The 24,839-nt window shown below is 40.9% G+C and overlaps 1 protein-coding gene across 5 annotated transcripts; it reads left to right on the top strand.

Annotated features, from left to right (window-relative positions):
- Positions 1-1,616: 1,616 nt before the first annotated feature.
- On the top strand, positions 1,617-24,557 carry sorbs3 (sorbin and SH3 domain containing 3). Of its 5 annotated transcripts, none has more exons than XM_072388226.1 (21): positions 1,617-1,808; positions 10,275-10,345; positions 11,068-11,256; positions 11,450-11,522; positions 11,800-11,933; positions 12,046-12,109; positions 12,746-12,784; positions 12,873-12,960; positions 13,832-13,940; positions 16,370-16,423; positions 16,581-16,688; positions 17,315-17,370; positions 18,677-18,747; positions 19,313-19,374; positions 19,503-19,549; positions 19,766-19,880; positions 19,972-20,097; positions 21,758-22,297; positions 22,439-22,527; positions 22,628-22,734; positions 23,173-24,557. In XM_072388226.1, the coding sequence occupies exons 2-21, from the start codon at positions 10,334-10,336 to the stop codon at positions 23,232-23,234; spliced, it is 2,145 nt and encodes a 714-aa protein (XP_072244327.1). In that variant the 5' UTR covers positions 1,617-1,808; positions 10,275-10,333; the 3' UTR covers positions 23,235-24,557. The 5 variants fall into 5 exon arrangements, with proteins under 5 accessions (XP_072244327.1, XP_072244329.1, XP_072244326.1 ...); XM_072388228.1 differs by lacking the exon at positions 1,617-1,808 and adding an exon at positions 2,379-2,486 and having other exon boundaries at positions 23,746-24,557; XM_072388225.1 differs by lacking the exon at positions 1,617-1,808 and adding an exon at positions 2,381-2,486.
- Positions 24,558-24,839: the final 282 nt, after the last annotated feature.

Below are 24,839 nucleotides of genomic sequence, written 5' to 3'. Positions count from 1 at the left end.
ATTTCTTACTTGTTTAACAAGGTAATAACAAGGATGAAACACACATCACAGAGAGAGAGTCAATGATCAACATCTCATGTGATGAAATTGTTATGAAAACGTCCCAGAAAGATTTGCTGGCTAACAGGGTGGTACAGAAGCACGTGTTAGTTTTAATCTGTCAACATGACAGTAAAAAGCCGGTGACAGTGAATGAAAGTGAAACAATCCTGAATGGGGGCAAAGTTTTGTTGTTGTTCTAATATTTAACGCTTTTTACAGAAATAGCGTTAAACAGCAACGAAGCCACTGAGACAAAAAAAATACAAAATAAAATTCAGGCACATATCCCTGATTTAAGTAAAAGCAGGGAACCTTTACCTGATATGTGAATATTGTACATTGTGTGAGTTTTTTTCATACAAAGTATAAATGCACTTAATCAAAAAATGTGGAAAAACAGCACTTTGATTGTAATTACTAAACAAGTTTATGGCTGTATATGACAGATATTTTTTTATTGTTTTGTACTCAGAGTAATTCTATTTATATATTGTTAATAATGAAGTAAACTGAACACAACACTTTTCTCGTTTGTGCTGTAAATACCAACCATTTTGTTGGGGTGTGATTTGTATTTTTCAGAAAGTGAATTTATCTGAAAATAATGTCATAACATTTTGTTTTAAACTGTCCAGAAGAATAAACTATGTTGAAAACAACAACAAGATGCTCTACTTTATGATTTTATTTTTTTATCCGACTGTGCGGCTAGAATATATGCAGTAAAGATATTTATTGTTGGACTGTGTTGGATCAGCCAAGGAAGAAATGGATGCATGCTCTCAGGGAAGGGCAGATTATTTGGTGGATTTTGGACACAAACTATTCTGATAAGTGTTTCAGTAAAATGATGCCACACTGCGTTATGCACGCAGTTATAATAATAGTTACAGTATCATGAACTCTACTGTTTTGTCGTCTTTATTATGTTTTGCCTTTAGGATGGGATAACAGTACATTCATGTTTCACATGTTTATCACGAGATTTATTGCATGAATTGGAAAGTTTTGATTTTTGAAATGAACTAAAAGGAAGAACTTTTTTCACTGACTACATTTATGCTTTGATATTATCAGACTCACAGACTCATGCTAAGATTTGAACTCTGGCGACATCTGTCTGTGTGTCTATAACAAACTATAAGTCCAGCAGTTCTTTCTGGGACCACTAAGAGGCAATGTGGTACTATCATTTTGGCAAAATGTATTTTGTTAACTGACTTTTTTTTGTAGGGAAAGCTTTCTGGTTTTTAGATACTGATCAGAAGTACAACTGCCTACATTTGACCATTGATAGAAAACAATTTGTTGGTAATAACAAGGATTAAACACACATCAGGACACAAGGAAAGTCATTCTGATCTGTAAATTGTTTATTGCTCATGAGTCCATGAGAAATCATTTTGAGCTCTTTGCTGAATTTCTGGTTGACACAGTTTTCCTTCAGTGGCTGGACTTCGTAGGAAAAAGCAGAAGTATGACCTTTGGTTACTGATCATACTGCCTACCTGTTAAATATTTATCTTGGATGGCGGAGCTGAGCTGCTGCTGATCTCAGGGTGAAGGAATCTGCCAGATGTCTGTTTCTTGGGACGCGGAAACGTGGGAGTGGGAATCAACAGATAAACCACTCAGGAGCTTAACAGAAGCTTCACACTTGCACAGTGATTCAGCTAATCTATACGATTAAACTGTGCACTTCAAGAGAAAACCTGCTGCTCCACTTCTATTGGCTGTGCTTCTCTCAGCTTTATCATACTGACAGGGTAAGTGGTGGATTGTACTGGGGCAGAATATGGAAATATTGATACTTTCAAGTGGTTGCATGTGTGGGGTTATGGTGTGCATGTGTAAATGCACTCAATAAGACAAAGTGTTTCTTGGAAGGTGACAGGTAAGCAAGTCAACTGAGCCACCTGGATCTTGTAGACAGCTGCCCAGACTGTCTTTTGTGCTTAGTACGAATGCTACCGACTACATCTAAAGAGCGCAGACAGAGAACAGACTGGGCTATTACAATGTCACTCAGGCCTATTTGTTGAGATGGCTATGGAAATCTCCTCCTCCTCAGTTGCATGTAAAATACTGGAGGGTGGTTCCACTGAGCCTTTGCCTGTTTGGGAATCTATTATTTCCAGCTGTGAATGGAAACTATTACTGAGTGCCTTCTCTCTGATGAGCTTGAAAGTGCATGCTCACTCACACACATAACAAACACAGGCCGTGCACACACATTCGCACACTCCTACGGACAGCCAGTCAAACAGTCAGACCCACGCTGAATCATTGACCGAAGATAAAAGCCACCCTGTTGGCTTCAGAAAGAGAAGAAGGGAGGGAGAGACCGAGCAAGAGGAGCAGCAGTGGTTCCCTCCTTCTTTTTCATTCACTTCCTCTCTCCCTCCCGTACTGAGGAGACCTCACTGCACGGCTGACACTCGCCTGTAAGTACGGTACAACTTGAGCGTCCTCTTCTCACTCTGACTAGGGTAGCAAGGGTTAGAGCAGCATTGAAGTAAATACTCATTGATTAAAGACAACAAACATTTTTTCTGTCAGTGTCATGATCATCTCGGTAGTTTTGATGTCGATGCTCATTTTACAGAAATTAATCCTGGCATCCTGTTTGTCAATGGAAATAACTGCAACAAAAAGGTTTGAGCTTATTGTTAACGTTCTTGCATTGGTGAGAATGTTTTTTTCTTTGTTGTTGGGCAACTGTTGCACATTTTATCACACAACTCCTTCACCGTCAGAAGACTGTTTATCATCAGACCTGCATCTAAAAGCTGCCTCATATTTCAGTTGTTAGATTACTTTCCGTATCTGTGCATGTTTCTATGTTGAAAATATGTTTTTTTTTTCCAGAGTCTGAAAATAAGCATCAAGACCCATGGAGGTTGTTTATCATTTGACTGAAAAAAAGCTTTAGCCCAAGTCTGGGGGCAGAAAAATGTTGTTTAATGCCACAATAAACATGATGGTTCTGTGTTTGTTCTCAGAGACATTCCACACAACCTGTGGCTCTGCATCTGACATCCACCACTTCGTTATCTATCCTCCACTGATCTGATGATGTCTGTTTACCTGGAGACCCGTATCTCAAGTTATATTTACGTTTGTTGATAGCTTTATCATATGATTTGAACAGACTTGCTGTCTCTTGTTTCAAACAGGGTTTGTCGGGGGAAAACACTGTGCTATAGTCATCAAATTATGTAGTTTTTGACTACGTAACCAATTTATGTCATGGTTTATTCACTCACTGGTATCTCTGGCAGTAATCCTTTTAATGAGCCTCTGTAGCAACATACTGGCACTGAGTGAAAGGACACTGGTTGGTCTTTACAGGACACTAAAGGTCTCCTGGAATTCATCCATCGCAGTGAAAGACTGGAGCACAAGATCCTGCACCTTCCTTTCTGTCCTGATTATCTCTGAGAGAAACAAAAGGGAGCTGGAAATTAGGAGCTCTTGTGTTTATTTTGCGAACAGACTGATTGAACAAGGATTCAGTGTGAGAGAGGTGTAGAGTCGCAGGCCAAACTTGCAATTGCCCCTTGCGTGATTACCTCATTTAGCTGCAGAGTGACAGGATGTCAGATGTGGTCACAGCAGGGTGAAAGTCTGCTCCAGCGGGACACAGATTATGAACTGAGCCTCCTTTAGGGAGCTTGAATTGCCCAGTTTGCCCCTCATGTTCAACAGCTCAACTGTTTGGCAAAAACAACCATGTGAGGAGTACAGGCTTGGCAAATGGATATCTACCCTGAGCTTTGTTCCACTCAGCCAGACCGCTAAATTATTGAAAAGGGCTGAGTCCTTCAGTTTCAGGCTGAAACCTGCCAGCACACACATGTGAAAAGGAATAGGTAGACCATGTTCTAAATGCTGTTAAATGTTTTTTTTTCCTTCCCTACCTTCAGTTTGTTTCTAGAACACAACCTGTGTACAGGAGAGATTACATTTATTAGCAGGTTACTGAATCCCTCACATGCAATATTGAGCTTGTAATTTAGTCTTCATACCGGAGACTCGGGGCCAAAGACCATCAGCAAGTTAGATTTCAGGTTTTCAGTGTCTTTATTGGCAAGAACTGTGGACAAACTGGAAATTCCGTTTTTCTTTGGGCAAGAAATGTGTGCAAGAGATGCAGCAGGCTTTGTATGTATGTGCTCTTGTTTGCTGCCTGGTTTGACCAGCTATAAAGAATTTGGCTGACTTATCTATGCTTGTAACACATTTCCTATTTTGAATAATTTGCCTATACATTGGCAAAACATCTATCAGGCTCTAAATTATTTCCTTTAACCTTGACAACCAAAATGATAGCTTGGGTGTGTGTGTTTGTGAGTATGTGATAAAAAAGAAAGTCAGTGAGTAGTCCTGTTCATGGTTGACTATGTGGCATAGAGTAATCGCCTTGAAACACTTCCAGAGCTACAGGAACAGAGAGAGCTCCTATTTTCCCTTAATGTCTTTGGCTTGCCAATGACCTGGTCTTTGCACGCACACACACACACACACACACACACACGTGCAGACACACACACAAAGACATACAAAAGAAGAGGCAGGCATGTGAGAGATAAAGTTAGGAGGGGACATGATGGAGTCACTGGGCAGTGTTTTGGAGTTATAGGTGATGAACTATGTGCATTCCCCTTTGGTTAACCCCGTGCTGTGAAATATCACCTTATCACAACAATAGGGCTGCTCCATTGAGGGAGGTGCCCCTCTGAACTGACAAGCCAAGAGCAGGGTGCCTTTTGAACATGGGCTGAAGACGGTTGCTATGGCAATGCTTGTCAACCGGGAAGTCCTCCACAGAGGCAGGCAGAGTGAGAGCTGGGAGTATGTGAGAGATTGTGTGTCCTGGTTAGTTTCAAGAGTCACAAGGAGAAAGTGCAGAGAAGGTCTCCACTGTGGTTATCATGCACAACTCAGGCAGCCAGGAAGAGGTGTGACTTTGCTGGTTTGTGCCACTTAGAAGGTGAGTACCCTCACTGACTGTGGAGCAGAGATTTAAAAATCAGAGACAGATTGTAACCTTTGTGACTGTATAGAAACGTGCGTTGTTTTGCAGGTGTGTTGAGTAACCTGCCTGGTTACTTTGGGATTACAAGTTGCTTCACAGGTTTAATGCCACTGGAGGACTGTGTCTTTGCCATGTATCTGAACACAATACAACCTATGAAGTTTGTGTACTTCTGGTGTTGAAACCGACAACAGGAGGTGACTGAGGATTTGAGCAAGTGGAGGAGTCAGCAGCTGGAGCTACACACATGCACACATAAAGGGAAACTGTGGATATGTAATCCCTTGTAGCACTGCCCAGTTGGTTTGTGTACTCTGGTAACTGCCAGGTGAGCTCCAGAAAAAAAATCACTTTCTCTGTCAGAGTACTTTCCCCATCCTGCAGCACATCTCAAGCCCAATGGCCCCCTCACTGTCAGGGTGATTTCCACAGTCAGCCCTGACTCCCATTGTGATATTACTGTGGCTCCAGCTGTCAGTGCTCATATCCTCAGCCTGCAGAAGATGTAAAATGACAGGCATGAGGATTTGTAACATTTTTCTCCTGTTACTGCACTCTGAGTGTGTATTTTCTCATGCTCTGTCAGCTGTTTGTCTCGTTATACAAAGGCTCAAATAGAAATGATTCTCAAAGATGTTCCTTTTTTTTTTAAAGAAATAAGAACAGATCTGATCTACTTGGACTGTGTGTTTGGCTCTTTTGGGAGAGAGGAGCTGTGATTTATTGGCCCTGAGCTTCTTCTGGGAACTTATCGCCTCTTCATTGACAAGAAGCACGCACAGGCTCCTCTCGTCACTGAAGCTAGAGAAGCACCATACAAGGAGGTGAAATACTTCCCTCTCTGATAAATGCGTGCATCCCCCCAATAGCTGCATATCATAAACTCACAACTGCACGACCTTGTATGGGCTCCATCTGCTTGGCTGCAGAAGGGCAGCACGGCTGTGTGATCAGTTTCACAGAACTGACCTCTCACATAGCTGCAGCATGAATCATTTAATGTGTTTAGAAAATGCCTGTTTTATTTACTTAAGAAATGTGCTTGTAATTAGCATCTCAGTATTTTTTAAGCCATTTTTGTTTGGTTTTACAACCCTCTTATGTAACTGGTCAGGCAGCAATAATGTTGTGTTTGTGCATGAGTGATAAGACTTTACTGTTTTGTTATTTCAGAGCATAGGTCGCAATAATATCTGGGAAATTAGCAGTCAGTCAGGATGACTAAAGCGTCTTTACACTGCTAGAAGATTGTACAATATATCTAGCAGTGTTTAAGCTCTTCATGAATGTGAGCATGATTTGAGCCCCTTCTTCAGGCTGGCTAACACAGAGCCCACCTTTTTGGAGTCAATGATTAACTGTATGCCTCTGCTCATCATCCTACAGGCAGGAGCAGAAGACAAAACATGTGCTAATGACTGAGACCAATTTTATTAGAGCCTTTTCCCCATGGCTTGCTGACAGTGTGATCCTCCCTCTGCCCACAAATCATGACTTTCCTGGATGGTGATCTCAGCAGTTCATAGGTCAACCCTGCCACAGTTTTTCATTAGAGTATGTTTAGTCACCTTGACAGCCTTTTTCATAGTGAGAACAATGCAAGGGGCTCCCTCTGTGTGTGGCGGAACACAAAGTCTTCTCCGTGAGACCTGGTCACATCCTTCTAAGGAAGACAGAGAAATTTGATGACTTTATGAATGTTTAGCTGTCATCAGTGGGCCTTTCTGCGGTGCTGAATGTGAAGTTTCTGATGGCTATTTTTGTCGTTTCAGCATTTTTCTAGGGTTACCTATTCTTTTTACCCTTCCTCAAAACTGTTGCTATTCTTTTACTGCTGTGGTGTAAACTTTCTATTTTGATTCAGAGGAATCACAGGGGTGTGGTGAAGTTCACTGACCTTGTAGTCGCTAAGTATTTCTACTTTGGCTAACTTTAGATAACAGTCCATTTTATCATCTGCTCACTTTGTACAAAAAGGAGAAGAAAAATATTCTCATGGTATCACCAGAGTAACTTGTTTAAGTTAGTTTTGTGTTGTTGACAGAACTGTTATCTTCTGGCTTTAGAATTCATATAAAGTTACAACTAAACATCTAGCTTGGCCTTTTTTGAGAGACCATCAAAAGACCATTTTCCGGGGACACAAAGATTTTCATATTGAAATGTCCTCAGCTGCGCTGCGCTGCGCTGCGCTGCGCTGAGTTGAATGTAAAACATGAAGAGTTGAGAGGCAATCTGGAGATATAAAATCCTGGTGTTGTAAAAGTATGTCCTAAAGTGGGTCATCAGCTCTTCCTCTGAGGTGTACATGTGGCCTTTTATGGTTGTGTTTGTCTTCCTCCCCAAATCTGATCCAGTCGTGATAATGGACCTCGCACCTGGCGGGGGTGAAGCTTGTAAATATGTGGGCTATAACGGTCACATGTTTCAGAAAGATAGCATCCAGTGCTCAGACACCACCAGCTCTACCCCCAACCCTCCTTGTGGAAGTTTGGACCTGACTCTTGTGTTGAACCTCAGTAATTACATAAGAATGCACTGAGCATTCAGAACAAACCCAGGGATAGCCAGACTTCTGGAGTGGGCTTTTCTTGCTGCATATCAACACTGATTTTTCCTTATTAGGTAGGATTGTGTTTGGCACTCTCGAAGGGGGTTTGCATGTGTTGTCAAAGCAGTTCTGTATTTTATGTTGCTCCTCAGTGAAATGACCAGTGTTATGACACGGGCTTACTCATCAGGAGGTGGATGTGGATGAAGCAGCTCTGAGTCTCTGAAAAGGAACTATGCCTAGAAGGTGGAGACATGTATTTCAAATATATATAACTTTTCCATCCAGCTGTATGACAAGCTTTCACTGTGAAGCCTTGTTTTTATTCACATATTATGTGAATGAATTAGATAACATCGAACTGATAAAATTAACTCAGTATGAAATCATAGATTAAAATGTGTAAAATAACCACGTCAGCAGCCTTTCAGGAACAATCTTTTTTTTTTTTTTGACTGGAGAAAGTTCCAGTGTCAGTCTTTGAATAATATAGTAATGACAAATGGATGTCCAATATTCCAAAAGTATCATGGAAAAGTCTGTTTAAATATTGACATCAATCCAGTCTCATAGATGTATAATTAGGGATCTTTGTATGGTTGCATAATCCTCCAGTGAAACAGTGATGATCTCATGGTGATGTATTCGTGTTTATCTAAGCGCAAAAGCATGTATTACAAAATGTAGGTGTCGAGTTTCAAAGAAATTTGGAAGGCTAGAAAGGCCCAGTTAAAGAAGGTGTTGGGTGGCATCATGGGAAAGGCAGAATACAATGTTTTTGGAGTCGTGGTGTTTAATCCTGTTTGATTCTGCATTAACATGTTAATGTTTTTCATGAAACAGCTTCAGTGAGATGTGTGAATACAAAAGGCGGCTTCTAGGACAAGTCTGTTGAGTCTTGAACGGCTGGGGTGAAAGAAAAACAAGTCTTTTTGTTACCTCTTAAGAAAAACTTGAAAATGACTCATCTTGTCATTGGTTCATCAACGTCATGGGTCTTTTAAAGTAAGAGGCTACCTGCTTAGAGGAGATCAGGTATAAACAGAGCACATCAAACACTGTGTGAATGTTGGTAAGCTGTTATTTGTAAGTGGAGCTTGTTTGCAGTGCTTCCTGCTGGATGGATAATCAGATGACCGTGATTGCTTTGGGTGGATGACAAGTCATCTGTCATGCCTGAGCATTAATGGTATTGTCATTGTCACAATCATCCGCTTCCCATCTTTGTCCTGTTATGTAACTCATTTTATTGGGAGATGATGATTCAGATGAGTGGCACTGTTGTATTCTATCAGTACATGGGCTCTGTGCTGCACAGAAACCCACACAGAGAGCGTATGGTTTGCTTGGTCTGGACCACAATAATTATAGACTCTAATGTTCAGCTGCAAATTCCATGTGGAAAACTCATTAGTGCGAATAGTGTGGGGCAGCTCTCAGTCAGTTGTATTCTGGCCCACTCTCTGTTATTACTTTTTGCTAAGCTGCATCGCCATAGTTTTGGATTTGAAAATAAAAAATGTCTATGTCATGACCTCACTAGCTAGTTCGTTAGTTAGCTTCAACGGTTACAATACCTTTATCTTTGTTTTTGCAATAATGCAGGTTTTGACCACAATACAAGTGCTCCAAGATTAAGCAGAGGTTTGGGGGCTGTAGAGAAGTTGTTGTTCCTGCACTGTTATTATGGACCATTTACCCACTATAGGTGCCTGCCTCATTCAGGAGCGGAAATGGCCTCCCCCTTGCTCTCAACATGCCTTTGATGTTGAAACAGCAGGCCTAATCTGTGAGGCTGAGGTGCAATTGATTAGGGCTTGATCTCTGCTCTCAGTAGCTGACCTTCTCCATCATCCAGTCTCTTCAAGTCAGGCTCATTATGGCATTGTATGACTGGGAAAAATGAGGCAGGCATGTGAGTCACTCTCATTGTTTTGGATGGGGTTTTCCTTAGTTACAGGGAAAAAAATGGGTGACTCTGACTTTCCCTCTTTGGAAATCTCGGTGGGATGGGGTAATGGAACAGCTGTCAAGTCTGCTGGGGATAACATGTGATTGTAAATATATGGCTTGGTACTGCCCATAATAATAATAATTACTTAAAGGGTTAAAAAGATACAAATGACTAGAAAAGAAAGCCTTAGTTGTCATTCATCTTAGACTTGTGAAAAAGGTGCTTTGTAACATTTGGGTTAAGGATACAGTTTTTCACAAGTTTTTAACTGTTTTAATTGATTCACAAAGGACATATTTGTACTTTTACTTGTTTTTTTTTCCAGTGGTGGTTTGAAGCTCTGTTTAACACTATCAGAAAAGGTTATGTTTCGGTGCGACTATCTGGAATAAATTTCCTTAACAGTTTTTATACAGAATTAGGACATGTTACAACAAAGAGTCAGGACTTTGATGTATTTAATTTATCAATCAAGTTTAGCATTAGCATACTACTGCACATGTAAAGAAAGAAGCATTTTGGATTTGTTTGCTGCTACATTATAGTTTGCTCAAACAAACAGGCACAAATACATGAAAACAATTATTATGTAGCTATCATATTTCAACTCATCAGGGATATACTGTATTTCGGGGACTATGATAGAAAAAAACATTTTTAACATGTAAAAAATGTGTATGTCTTTGCAGATAATAGATGCTAGGAACAACCATTTGATATCTGTCTCAGAAGGACCATAAGAGATCACATGCAGACTCAGGTAAAGTCACTTTTATTTGATTTTGTTTAACAAGTCTTGCAAAAAGTGCTTGAAAACTGACAAAATCCTGTGAAAGAAAAAGGAAAGAGTCAGGGTAACAGAAGTTACTGCAGTCTATGTCACAACAACATGCTTTTGGTTCAGATAACATTCAAACTGTCACCAAGTGGCACACAAGGCTTTCCCATGACCCCTGGCAACCACACAGGGAGGACCCAAGCAGGATTCAAATACATAGCGTTCCAACAGAGGCGTTAGACTGTCCACCGTGGGCTGCCCAAGGAGGACAAGGATCACTATGGAGACCACGAGACTTTGAAAATTAATGGCCCCTTCCCAACTTCTCTGACCCCAGTCGTCCACCCCCTAACTGGGAGGACGAGTGAATAGAGAGTAAATGGGCTCATAATGGTCCTCTCCTGTTTCAGTGCCCCTACTCTGCACCTTGAATGAGGCCTTTCTGTAATTATGGTGAGAGAGATGATGAAGAGGGTGGAACACCACTTCCCACTGCTCGTGCTTTAAATAAATTAGAGGCCTTTTCATCACACACTCCCCCCGCAGAGGCCAGCTATTCTCTGGAGAATATTCGGACCGCTAACAAGTTCACATGACCTCCCCTAGAGAGTGTTGTTTACCAAGAGCCCACGGGAGGACATGACAGGAGCAAAGTTCACACATTGTTTTTGTTCATCCATATTTCTCATTTCCTCTGTGCTTAGGAAAGTGCAGAGGAAGCTGGCCATCCAAATGGCTCCCAGATTATTTTCTCCGGGGAACCTGGAGTTTCTTCAAGGCAGCACATACTAACTTCACCAGAGCTCATACATGAGGTGGTCATCTCACCTGGACTCCCTACTCCTCCTCTGAGCCCGTTTCGCTCTGCGAGGCAACTATCTGGAGAAGTCATGGTATGTAATGGCCCACAGGTTGCATTAACAGCACAGCTAAGACTGAGAAAGAGAAAGCCAGGAAACAAGTGCTCCTCCTAGTGGAAATATTAAGAGAAGCATGCTGTACAAATCCAGCCAAGAACACGTTTTGACACCACTTTTTAGTTAGACAACAGTGACAGGACTCATTGTTTACATTTCTGTATTCAAGGAGTCAGAGCTGAATGGAGGAAGCCCATCGGCTCTCAGCTTCGGATCATACTATGGACCCTCACAGTCACAAGGTAAGATCAAAGGTTTTTTAAACCTGTGCATCATATCAACGCTTTGCTGTACAAAAAAAAGAAGCTTTAATAAGTTATCAGCTGTGTTGTGAGTATTGAAAAATTTAGCTAGAAGTACAGAAATAAAATTCAAAGATTAAGTTGCAGGGGTTGAGAAAGTGTGAGTCAGGCTGAGTAAGATATGAAAGCTTGTTTATTTCATCTTATGTCAACTTAAATAAATAATTGATGAAAATATCAGTATTACTGAATTATTGCTGTTTCAACTGTGTCTCAGGGGGGCTGTCCAATGGTGTCCAAGGATCCTCCACTTTGCCACACAGCTGGGCTCCCAACAAGGAGGGGAGGCTTATCAAGTTCTCTGGAATAGGTCCAGTGGATGAGACTGGGATGCCTATTGCCTCCAGATCTGTAAGACAAACACAGAGCTGCTTCATTATTCAACTCTTGCTACATGTGATGTGATCTCACCACTTTGCCAGGTTGATTTACTTTCGGCACCTCCCTTGTTTTCTTCCATCAGAGTGTGAACAAGCCCAGAGACTGGTACAAGAGCATGTTCAGACAGATTCACAAGAGGCCAGAGGGTAAAGACACTCCTCCTCCTCCTCTTCTCACACACTCAACTTCAGAATGAATTCCACTGTGTCAATATGTCAGGTACCATAGAAGTGATCCAGCAAACGGATAATAAGAGCAGCAAAATAAGGCATGATGAAAGAAGCCTAAAGTCATGTCAACTCTGCTCATGGGCTCTGACAAAAATCCGGCTTCTTATCTCGGCCCCTCCCAGTTCTTCCTGGTTATTTGTCTTTATTGTGTGTTGTATAATGGATACTTGTGAACTTTAACTTGTGTGGTTAATGTCACCACTGCAGTCCATTTGTGTGTGTGTGTGTGTTTTGTTTGAAATGATTTTTGGCATGATAAAGGCCATATTTGACCTGTTGATTAAGAATAATCGTGCTGGAATATACAACTGCTGAAAATCACATTTACTTAAAGAAAAAAGTCTTGAGATTATTTGACTTTATAATGCTGATTATACTCAAGGTCACACTTTGACTGAGTGATGAATGATTCAACAGCTGAATCTGTATAATAAAGTTTATTGGATAAAACATTTGACTTTTTAAAAATTAAGATTAAGATTAAGAAATTAGCTCCCAGTTGATCATCTTTAAATATCAGTTGTGACTCATCTAAAAATGTTTGTTCACCAGAACCTGAGCTGGAGGATTCAGAGCGGTGGACAGCAGAACGTAAGTGAATCCGCAATATTCCACATCAGTATTCTTCCTGGTTGTATGATAACGTTTTACTTTAAGACTGACCTGAACTGATCCACAGGGCTCCAGATGTCTACCAAAACAGAGGAATGTAACGAAGCAGACGAGAATCTCTTCAGACTAACACCTTATGGAGCCCTACCAGACTGGTAAGTTCAGTGTAACTGCTTCTGGGTCATTAGACAAATTTTATTCATATTCTTGCATGCAAGAAGACACATTGCAATCTCTGACAGACTGACAATCACTCATTTTATTGGGCAATTCAATAAAACCTTCAGTCAAGCATAGATGCACTCTGTTTCCACGGTGGTGTGGAAATTAAACCCGGGAGCCCACAGTGTGAAAATCTAAACTAGAATAATCAGAGACAGGAACAAATATTTAAAAGGTTGTTTTTAGATTTTTGTAGACAAAACAACTCGCTATAAAGTTGTCGCACATGGATGGTTGTCACACAAAGTAGTCAGCGAGGATTCAGTAGTATTATTCAAATAGCACTTTCACTGTTGTGTCTTTCATCACAACCAAGATAGTTATATGATGGAGGAGAAGAGTGTCGCGAAAGGGACAATCCTCAACTAGTTTTGGTGTCTAAATCTATTTGTAACAAAAAAAGTCAAGTGAAAGTTAACATAAATGAAAACCTAAAAACCAATCCTCGTATCTTGATGGGGAATTTTGAATTGAAGCAAATCTAGCAACACAATAATGTAGGTAGCTGCCCTGCATGTTAAAAAATAACCTTAAAGTGTAACTCAATGTGCTGGAATGTGACATCACCGTGTTTGGAGTGAAATGTTTTGTCTTACAACTTATGTTACTAATATTTAATCTCTGCTGACGTTTTACGCTAATGCTAATACTAAAACTAAATCTCAGGCCAGGTACAGAGGAGGGAAAACGTGAGGGACAGACAAGTTTGGATCTGTTGTTGCAAGCACTCACAGTGAAACCATGATTAAGTTGCTGTCCATGGTGTGTGTGTGCATGTGTGTGTCTCGTGGTGTTATGTTTCAGGAGCGAAGATGTTGATAAGCTGTCCGACCCAGGAAAACAGCACCTTCAACCAAGGAGCATATTCGACTTTGAGCCTGGAAAGAGCACCACCTTAGAGAGCCATAGCCAGGTATGACTTGACATGTAGTCACAGTTTAAGAAAAGGCTCAGATAAATCTCTGATTCCTGCATAAAGTTCCGGTGTGAGTCTTTAATCTTTAGATTTATCCCGCATTGTTGTTGCCCCTGATTACTATAATGCTTTGTATAGTCTTGTTTTCCCACTGAGGAGCTCAAGAGCAGGTCGGTCACCTTTTCTTTAAGGATTACAGTCTGAGTCCTCGTATTTCATCTTCTCACGCAAGGTATCCAGTAACTTGTGAGTCTCACAGTGTGCAGTCGCACTGGCTGCTTACCAGCAGATATACTTACTTCTTTTATCCAGGGGATTCTCTGGCTTTCTAACATTCATTTAGCTTTTCAGACGAGAAAATGCATGATTTAACTTTTGTTTTTATCAGGTTTTGTACTGAGAGTCAGTGATTTATAAGGCTGGGAGGTAGACACTTCAGTGGAGTTGTAATTCACTATTATGTGTATCCTGCACTTTCTAGGCACTGCTGCCGTTGAGTGTGCAGCCGTTTATATGCTATTTGTGTGTCTGTGGGTTTAAGTACTCCTACTGAGTTACAGAGCAGCGTCTCTACATTTTTTTTAAGAATGGCTCTTGAAACAATGTCCCAGATCTAGTGTGCATATTGTGCGCTCTGTCTACACTTGTAAAGAAAAGAAATCTTTGTTTTCACTCCCCCACGGGAGCTGATGTGTCTTGTGATCCGTATTATGGTGTTAACCTCTTGTGGCATGTAATGGCTCACAGCATGGGGACTTATTTAATTTCTTCTTTATGGCGGTGGTCAATGTTGTATCCCCCAGACAGCATTTAGGAATCCAACTCACAGACCATATCAGGTGTTGTGCTGCTTCATGGTGACATTATAGTCTGTGATTGTAGAGATGATGACTTCCAACAGGGGGGGCTTTGGCATTCAAAGAGACAGGTTAAGCCAAAGTTTGACAAAAAAATAAATAAAGCAGAGGTCTGTGGTTCTCACCAGCAGGGCCTTTTAAAGTAATGTTTGATCGAATTGGCCGCTTGTGGTGTCAAGCCTACGTAGAGAGCTATGTCCTCTGCTAGTCTGGTGACCTCTCCAAATGGGCTTTAAAAAGCTGGAATTATCGTACTGAGATCTCTGCATTTTGGAAACTTATGTATCTTGAAATAAAATATAATGCCAATTTTAACTTGCTATTTTGATATCTGTCTTTGAAAGCGATCCACTGCACTAAAACTCAAAGATCAAAGATACATTTTATATTTATGAGATTCTCAGTCTGGAATTTGTTTTCACAATAAACAAAATCCTTCTGTGGTGTCAGCTCAGCTAATTCCACAAAAGTCTAGTTCAGTTGATTCCAAATTCCAAAGTATATAAAACTTGCTCATATATTTGATGTGAAGGAAACTGAGTGTCAGAGTGTTGGGGAACAAGTCTTTCATAGTTAAATTTGAGCAGTATGAGAACAAACCTTTCATTTATCTCTCGAGACTATGGCTAAATGCTAATTGTAGCACTGGACAAACTTTTGTTAGTGGTCCCCTGTTTCAATCCCACACTTTGTGTAACATTATGGTCTCAAACGATTAAGACCATACAAATAGGTTGTGACACAGATTCCAAATAAAAACTGGGGCTCCATGTTCTGAAAGGAGCAGTCACTATAGTGCTTCCTCCATGTTAAAGAGGAGAGGAACCATCCAGTATCCTATAAGAACACAGTGCATAACCTACAACATTTGCTGCCTTCCAGCGAACATCTTTTTCAGGGAAGTTTTTTTTTTTTATTTCCGTGCGACAATGCCAAACCACATTATGAACATATCAGAACAGCATGGCACCATAATAAAAAACCCGTGACCCAGTGAAGAGATTTGACTAATTAGAAAATGGAAAACATGGCAAAAGAGACTTTCAAAGGCGTTGAGAAGCTAAATCAGAATGGGAAAATATATCCCCTTCAAAACCACAGCAATTTATCTCTTTTTTTTTTGCATTTATAGAGTGGTTTTACAAGAGATTATACAGAAACAAACTTATTTAAGACTTGTTGCTGGTATCAAATTTAAAATTAGCCGATACATTTCCAACAATAGCGTTTCTTAGTTTCCGCATTTAAGTTGTATTTGTACTATTTTTGATTAGAGACAAGCTTTGAAGTATTTATTGGGTTTACTTGAACTGGGCCAATTAATTTTACTTTTAACCCTAACCCTAACCTTTTTTTGTAATGGGATTGAAATTCATGAACAAATATACTATAAATCAACAATACAAACACTTATCACTTTGTCAGTTCTCAAAATGACGGTGGCTCAGGAACAGTTATCCGCTCTGTTCGGTTGATCCAGCCTTATGTGACAGATATAAAGAAAATAAGTTCAGCAACAATTTTGTGCTATAATCAACTCTTTTTTTTCATCGCTTCCCTGGTTCATAGGTTCATCTATACCCAAAGCAACAGTCTGAGAAACCAAAGTCTCCTTCCATTGAGGTGAGCTCCTGTAATACAAATTATATTCAACCTTTCTGAATTCACTCTGCTAAGATTTCATTTTTAAAGCTTAGAAGGGATATCACTAGCTCAAAAAATAAAACTTTGAAGTGGTGTTTTAATCTTGCATTCCAACTCCATAACTGCTTTGGCTCAGGCCAGTTTGGTATCTGAGCTTAGTCAGTTTGAGGCTGAGCTGGACTCGGAGATTCAGGGCCTGGAGAGGACACTTTCCCAGAAGAAGCAGCATCGACGCTGGGGTGAGGTACTGAGCCCCCCCCTCCTGACTCTCTCTGCTGAAGCACCTTCCTCCCCCTACATTCTAGTAGAATCCTGACCACCCCTTGTTCCACACACTTCCAATAAAATCTGCGTGTTAGTCTGATCACTTTGCTTGCTGGCTTTGAATTTGTACATTTTTTTTCTCTTTGACTTGGTTGAGCACCTCAGAATTGCCTGCCTGCCTTGCACTCTGATTTATCTGCTTTTTAAACAACTGCCTGCCACTTCCCCACAGCAAATATAGACCGGAAGAGAAAATTAGGACTTAGTTTGTTTTTTAATGATATTTTTTCACAATGTTGTTCTGTTCTTCGTTTTCTTGTTCCACAGCAACTTGCCAAAAAAACGCCAACTCTCGTGCTTGTCTTGATTCTTGTTTGATTGAATCAGCTTCATGAACTGTAAATTTACTGAGATCCCAGACAGCTCAGACATAGCATGAGTGGTGTTGTTTGTAGCCCAGGGAGGATAGGACCCAGGGGATTTCTTTGCTCCTTTGGGAGTGGTCAGCACCTCTAGTTTGTCTGAGTTGTTGGGAGATTTCCTCTGAACTGTAAGATACAGAAGGCTGAGTTGTGCTGTTGTGTTAAGTGTTCACTCTGCTTGTAGGAGGCCAGAGGTGGGAATCCTGTAGCTGCTCCAAAGACTGGCACTACAAACCACAGGTTAGTCAATAACAGCATAAAAGTGCTATTATATGATCACAATAAGGGGAAGCTATAAACATAACTCTGAAACATTTAGCTGCTTTTGGTCACTGTTTTACTGATCTTTTAGCATATTTTTCTATAATTTGAGATTTTTTTTTGTTCTTTATCTTTATTTTGTTCTTTATGGTCTTTCTGTGAACTAACTCTGATTTCATTCTGATGCACTGATTAAAAAAAAAAAGTACTTTATTTCTTACTCAGTTGAAAGTAAATACAAGACCAGAAGGTTGAGCCATTCTGTTCATGTTACTGGTACAACAGCATTTTCTTCTTCAATAAGTGGACAAGTGCAACAAATTCTCTAAAGTGTCATAAATTAAAGAATAGGTTGTATTAGAACAGCTCATACAAAAACAGGCTGCGAGGAAAGCCAGGGTCGACCGACACATAACAGACTCCCTCTGAGTGCAACCCCCTCCTCCTAATCCACTTTGATATTGCATCATTGTTTAGTAGAAACTGCTGCATTCTTCCTGCTGTTTTAGGAATCCAAGTGCTGTGATTCCACGGAACAGCCATTCATACCTGGCAGGGTTCCTGTTAGATGATCATGTGACTTTCTGAGTTGGATGCTCTGCAGGGAAGCTGTTAATTTAACAAGTTCAAGTTCGGTATTTGTTCCTTCAAACAGCAGACAGCATTCCACATATCTCACCAAGTGTGTAATGCATTCTTGGAGGAATCTCACTGTTATTTGTTAAATTGAGCTCATGGATTGTGACCTTTTCCAGTCTTAAGACTTGTAAATTTATAACATAACAGCAACAAGATATTATCTTCTTTTAGTCCAGCTGCAAACACTGAAATACAAAACAACACTGTCTAGAAACATGCAAATAAGTTCAGAGGAAGCCAGCTGGTCTGGGAGCTTTGGGTTTTGGGTTAATTCTTAACCCACAAACCTACAGACTCGTGATTCTGATAATGAATGGAGCTTCAGGGTTGTAAGGATAGTTGAGGCTCTATGGGTCATTAAAACCAGATTTTGAGTTCCATGACAACAAAGAGTCACACATTGGCCTTTCTTGCTGTCTGATTATTTGTCTCATGTCCATTCAGTGTATTAAAACCAGCTGCAATCAGATGAGCTGTTCAGCAAATCTGCAGGAAAGCGCCACATACACTGACTTCCAGCTGAATTTGACTGCAAGCCTTTATCTGCGTCTGTTTCTTGTTGTCATTAGAAACTCTTGCCCCTGGGTAGGTGACACACTGACAGTAATAAAAACTTAAAAGGAACGTATTTTCTTCGCTTTCTCAGCAATTCATCAGCATCAAAACAGCCTGTCCAGCGCTCAAGTGGCACAACATCCGCATCTGTTCCTGCATATGGTAAGCATGGGGTTCATTCCCTTTTGGCCCAGCAACACACATGCACATTAAGGTTGATTTAGTTAAGAACAGTTTGTCTTTTACAACCAGCTGCCCATGAGTTGCTCAGATTTAGCTCTTTCCTGAATCAATCCAAAAAGAACTTCAGACTCATTAGACCACTCATCCAACGACGCAACGTACATCTGATCAAAGCGTTAAGTAATCTGATATATCCTGATGGTTCCCCTCATTGCTTCTGTTGTCGTCTGCTCTGGTATTTCACTAGTTAAAAAAGGGCTGGTGAGAACGTGGAAAGTCAGTTTGCTGTTTTTTTCCTATAGAAACGGCTAGAGGTGGGTGGGGAGGAAGCCCACAAAAATAGGAAGTGGAACTCGGAAGACCTGATTAAAGATTAGCTCTATTGAGTTATTTTTCCTGGAAATTCAATAAGCCTTCAGACTCTTGTAGTTGTTAAGGCTGGGATAACTTTAATAAAGCAAGCCGTTTGAAAGCAACTTTGCTAAACAAAAGAGTGCACGTACCCGACTTCTTTAAACCTTTCTGTCCATACTGTGTTCCACAGTAGATCGCCTGTCCGCTGCAAATGAAACAATGGAGCTCTCATCAAAAAAAGAAGAGAAAAAGGTATGTATGAGTCATTTCTTTTCTCACCCAAAAGGCTTGAGAATCTTATAAAGTGCGTGCTTTGCATTGTTCATGGATGATGGCTGCAAGTTGTCCTAAAACACAAAATGATTTATCTGTGTTTTCAGATGAAAGCAGCAAGAGCCAAGTTTAATTTCCAGGCTCAGTCACCCAAGTGAGTTCTGTGTGGTGATACAAAAAAATACAGTTTCCTTTCTTTCATGATAACTTGCATTTGTCAAAGACAACGTTAAGTTGTGTGAGGTCAGGGTCAGACCTGAACTCTGAATCCTTTTCTAAACATGTATTTGAAACAATATTTTAACTCTTGACTCACTTCATTTGACAATGATTTTCTTTTTGTCTGTTTTATTGTAATCGCTCTGTTCAGGGAGCTCACACTGCAGAAAGGGGACATCGTTTACATCCACAGGCAGGTAGATGCCAACTGGTTTGAAGGAGAGCATCACGGAAGAGCTGGTATTTTCCCCACTTCTTATGTGGAGGTGAATTTTTTCATGCCTCTCATTTCAAGCTATTTATCTCCAATGTGCTAATGTGATAAGATGCTGACTAACACCTGATGTGTCCTCCTAGATTCTGCCTCCTACAGAGAAGCCAACACCTATTAGGTCTCCCACTCTTCAGGTTTTGGACTATGGGGAAGCTGTAGCTCTGTATAACTTCAACGGGGACCTGCCTGTTGAACTTTCTTTTCGTAAAGTGAGTGCTTCGTGTTCTATAATGCGTCAGTGTACTCATCTCAGCACATAGACACATATCCAAGCTAAGGTTTTGCGGAAGGAACAGACGGACTGATGCTTTCGTTCCTCCCTGGCCCATCAACATTTCTGACTGCTCTCTTTCCAAGAGTTATGAAAATATTGACTAAACTATTCTGTGTTTAAAGTAAACAGCTTATTAGTTAGCTTAGAGTTTTGCCTGGAAATAGACAGAACAGTTAGCCTGCCACCAACAGGTATTACTGAAAGTCGTAAAAAAGGTCACAAAAAATCAAGCTATCGCAATTATTTGTTGTGGTTGTATTGGGTCAGTCTCGCTCTTGGCAGAGTGCAGTAACAATTTGGAAGAAGGCTTACTTGCTGATGAAAGGATCTAAATTTTTACCATACACTCAAGAGACATTCAAGTCTTTATACGAAATCTTTTACACCATCTCCACTGAACTCACAGGAAGTTCAAAACAGAGGGATACTGATATGAAATCTGAGTCAGCACCTCCAAATCCGAGACCATGGTCCTCAGCAGGAAAAGGGTGGAATGCTCTCTCTGGGTCGGTAATGAGGTCCTTCTCCAAGTGGAGGAGTTCAAGTATCTCGGGGTCTTGTTCAGGAGTGAGGGACGAATGGAGCGTGAGATTGACGGGCGGATCGGTGCAGCGTCTGCAGTGTTGCTCTGCACCGACCCGTCGTTGTGAAGAAGGAGCTGAGCCAGAAGGCGAAGCTCTCGATTTACCGGTCAATCTACGTTCCCATCCTCACCTATGGTCACAAGCTGTGAGTAGTGACCGAAAGAACGAGATTGCGAATACAAGTATACAAATGGGCTTCCTCTGCAGGGTGTCTGGGCTCTCCCTTAGAGATAGGGTGAGAAGCTCAGTCATCCGGGAGGGGCTCGGAGTAGAACCGCTGCTCCTCCACATTGAGAGGAGTCAGATGAGGTGGCTCGGGCATCTGGTTAGGATGCCCCCTGGATGCCTCCCTGGTGAGGTGTTCCGGGCACATCCCACTGGGAGGAGACCCCGGGGGAGACCCAGGACACGTTGGAGAGACTATGTCTCTCGGCTGGCCTGGGAACACCTCGGGGTCCCCCCGGAAGAGCTGGAGGAAGTGGCCGCGGACAGGGACGTCTGGGTTTCTCTGCTCAAGCTGCTGCCCCCGCAACCCGACCATGGAGAAGCGGCAGAAAATGGATGGATGGATGGAATCTGAGTATTAAGTCACTCAAATCAAACCTGGAAGTTGTCCAAATTTCAAAGAGCCAAACTAAAGGATTCATCAGCTTTATTATCTAAAATAAGATGCTGACAAAATAAGATAATGATGTTGCCTTTAATGCTAATTTAGAACTGTCAGTGACAACAGCAAGACAAAAAATATGATATTTCATAAATCAATAGACAAAGAGAAAAACAATATTTTGCACACTGCAACATTTCACAAAACACCTCAATAAAACATTCTGTCGGGATTTTGTTGTTTTGTTTAATGTACTTTCTGAAATATTTTGTTGCTTTGTCGAGAACATCTTCCCTTTTTTTGAGATTTGCTATATTTCTTTTGGTTATTTTGTTTTGGTTTGCACCTCAAAGTCTATATTCAATATCTAACCAAAGATTTCTTAATTCTGTTATCATCCTCAGGGTGAGGTGATCAGCATAAGCAGGCGTGTTGACGATAAGTGGTTGGAGGGCAGGATATCTGGAACAAGTCGGAGTGGCATCTTCCCGGCCAATTATGTCCAGGTCAACAAGATGCCCCGAACCAAATACTCTACGGATGACTTCTCAGCTGGCCCCATGTCTCCCATCTCCCCTGGACCACAGAGTCCAGGACGTCCACTCCAGTCCCCCTGCCCGCGGTCACCCTTGTCACCTTTCACTCCCACTTCCCTGAGCCCCAAATCTGTGCACTCCCCTGTGAAACCGTCTTCACCCTTTCCATATGGCAGCCCAGCTTCACAGTCACGCTCCCCTTCCCAGACACCTGTACCCAGTTGTATGCCAAACTGCATCCCCAAAACTGCTTCACCCACCAACCAGAACAGCCACTGGGCTACAACACACTCTGCCAACCAGAGCTGCACATTTAGAGCTGTTTCGCCTTCCACTCAGTCATCAGCATCTGTTCACAGAGCAGGAGCTCCCCCAGCGAACACTCCCAGATACACTGATCACTCACAGGTCTGCTCTCACCACCACTGCTACAGAAAGTCACAGCATGTTCACACCTGTGCTGTCACTGTTTGTATTGTCGGAGTGGCTCATCATTTGTCATTTATCATTTATCAATATTGCCTGACATAATGATTCTATGTTTCCCAGAGTGCGATACCAAATCAGGCTGTTCCTTCTAATGCACATGTCAACTCACGAGTGCCAAACATCCCTGGTTCATCAGTGCAACGCCAACCGTACGTCTGTCAGTTCATATTGTTGCTGACGAGTTGTTGCAGTTTTGGTGACACTATGTTTTATATGATTAGTTTGATTTGTCTATGTTCTTGATTTTAGATTCAAAGCTGTTTACAACTACAAACCACAGAATTCAGATGAGTTGGAGCTTAGAGAAGGAGACATTGTTCAAGTGATGGAAAAATGCGATGATGGCTGGTTTGTAGGTAAGGATTACATTGCTTTCATGGATGAAACTCTTTCTGTATAGTCACTGTAGAAAAAAGGATAGATTAAATCTTTAAAATACATTTTTAGCTTTGGGCTAACACTTATCTGCGCCTTAGCAAGAAAGACAGTAGAGCAGTGACATGTTACCAACAAATTACTCTAAAGGCTGTGATTCAAACGTTTTAGCATGTCAACCACTGATATGTTATACTCCTAAGAAAGAGTTCCCTTTTGATTTTCTTTAGTCAAAAAGTCTAAAAAATACTGAAGAAAATGTGAGAGGAAATGAGGAACTTTTGTGTCAGAGCTCCCTCTAGTGGGCATCATGAAACATTGCAGGTGTAATTGGTGAAGTTCACATTCTTTTAAGACCATACTTTAAAACGTTATTTGCCTGTGTTGTATGACCACAGCATGTGCTTTGCTCTCTGTAGGTACGTCAGAAAGGACTCAGGCTTTTGGGACTTTTCCTGGGAATTACGTGACACCAGTTTGACTTCTTCACGCACTGCTTGTCCACATTGGATGGGACTCATATGAGCCCAGCTAATGTCTTTGTCCCATTTCCTGACACACTTCCAAACCTGGTTTAGTAAGGCCTGCATGTTCACTCTGCTTCTTACAAGAGAAGGGAGGGGAGTCAGGTAGTTTCTCTCCCCACCTCCTTGCATGTGTGTGCACATACAGAATATGTGTGTGTGTGTGTTTCACAGAGACTTGAAGAGTGTTTTCACACACCACCACTTGAAAGGAAAGAATGTAAGCTGATGTGACTGTTTCAGTTGCAAATAAAGGATTTTTTTTTGGTCTCACAACTATTTGCAGCTGCAGGAAATTTGCATTCCTTCCCACTGAACAGCACTGTTCCCTCTGAGGTCCTGATACAGTACAATGCTGCATTTAGCTTTATGCCACCACAGTGCCATCACAAACCACAGCTGACATTAATGGAAAATAAATTTTGTCTTGTTGGATTATTAATATTTCCTTCAAATATTTTTCCCCAGATTTTCTTTCAGATCTTTGAAAATACCTGCGGCAGGTTTGAGGAAACAACACCAACTTCCGTACATTAGAGCTCAAACTAAAGCACAGTAAGAGCTCAGACATATCAAGATCTGTTTATAGCCCCTCACACGTGTATGCAGTAATGTGAAAAGAACCAATGCATTTACTAGCTCCCTGAGAGAGAGATTTGTTGTTTTTTAAATGATGTTTTTGGGGTCCCTATAACAATGTAATGGTCTGCCAAAGGTGAAATAGATACATCGCATTCTGTGTTGCAATACAAGTTTCAATGGTTTGAGAACTTCAAACTTCTGTAAGTTGTACAAGTGTTGGAAAAGTTTTTGGACGTTTCTGCAGCAGATGTTTAAATAATCATTTGAGGTGACTGTATTAACGCTGTATGTGCCAAAACTAATCTTGTTCAACTCTGTTCAGCTGTCCGCAGAAAATTCCCAGCTCACTTTATTTCTGCTGAGTTTGCTACTGCTGCTTTGCCAATGTTTCCTCTGTTCATGGGGTTAACATTCTCACTTTGAAAACAGTATTCAGAAAATCATCTACACTTGTGCCAGAGCTACTTTTGACGAGTTTGTAAGACTTAACTAAAGACCTTCATCATTAAGTTCTTATGCAGTTTTATGTGAAAATATCATGATTTCATTGTAAAAATTAACCTAATTTAGCAGACACATGAGAAGATTGTACAGATTGTAACAGTTTATAAAACTGAAAATATAATATATATTTACTTAAATAAACTGTATTGCACATGTATGGTACTCAATTTATATAAAAAAACTATTAAACTTTACAGAGTGATACTTCTTGTGTTCAAGTATTTTGTTAAATGCTTTGATAAAGTTATCAGACTCTCAAAGGTTAGCAGGAAAGTTTTATTGGATGACACTAGAGTGATAACTAAAGGTGACACCGAGAATAATAATAAGTTTTGTTTTAAAGATGCTTCGTTGATCGAGAATTCCATGTAAACGCTAAGACCAAATATAGCCTGTATGTGGGACAATTAAAGAGAACAGGGACAAAGACTGAAATCATTTTTCTTCGAAGTTGGCTTTTTATTTGTTACTCCACT

The sequence above is a fragment of the Leuresthes tenuis genome, unplaced genomic scaffold, assembly GCF_036924035.1.
Source record: "Leuresthes tenuis unplaced genomic scaffold, fLeuTen1.0.hap1 SCAF_6, whole genome shotgun sequence".
Classification (NCBI taxonomy): Eukaryota; Metazoa; Chordata; class Actinopteri; order Atheriniformes; family Atherinopsidae; genus Leuresthes; species Leuresthes tenuis.
This window is presented reverse-complemented; position numbering and strand designations above follow the sequence as displayed.

What these genes read in the sequence shown, in the direction of transcription:
- sorbs3 (XM_072388226.1), top strand. An exon ending in CCTTAGAGAGCCATAGCCAG is followed by an intron (nt 13,941 to 16,369) that starts GTATGACTTGAC and finishes CCTGGTTCATAG; the next exon opens with GTTCATCTATACCCAAAGCA. An exon ending in TTGAACTTTCTTTTCGTAAA is followed by an intron (nt 20,098 to 21,757) that starts GTGAGTGCTTCG and finishes TATCATCCTCAG; the next exon opens with GGTGAGGTGATCAGCATAAG.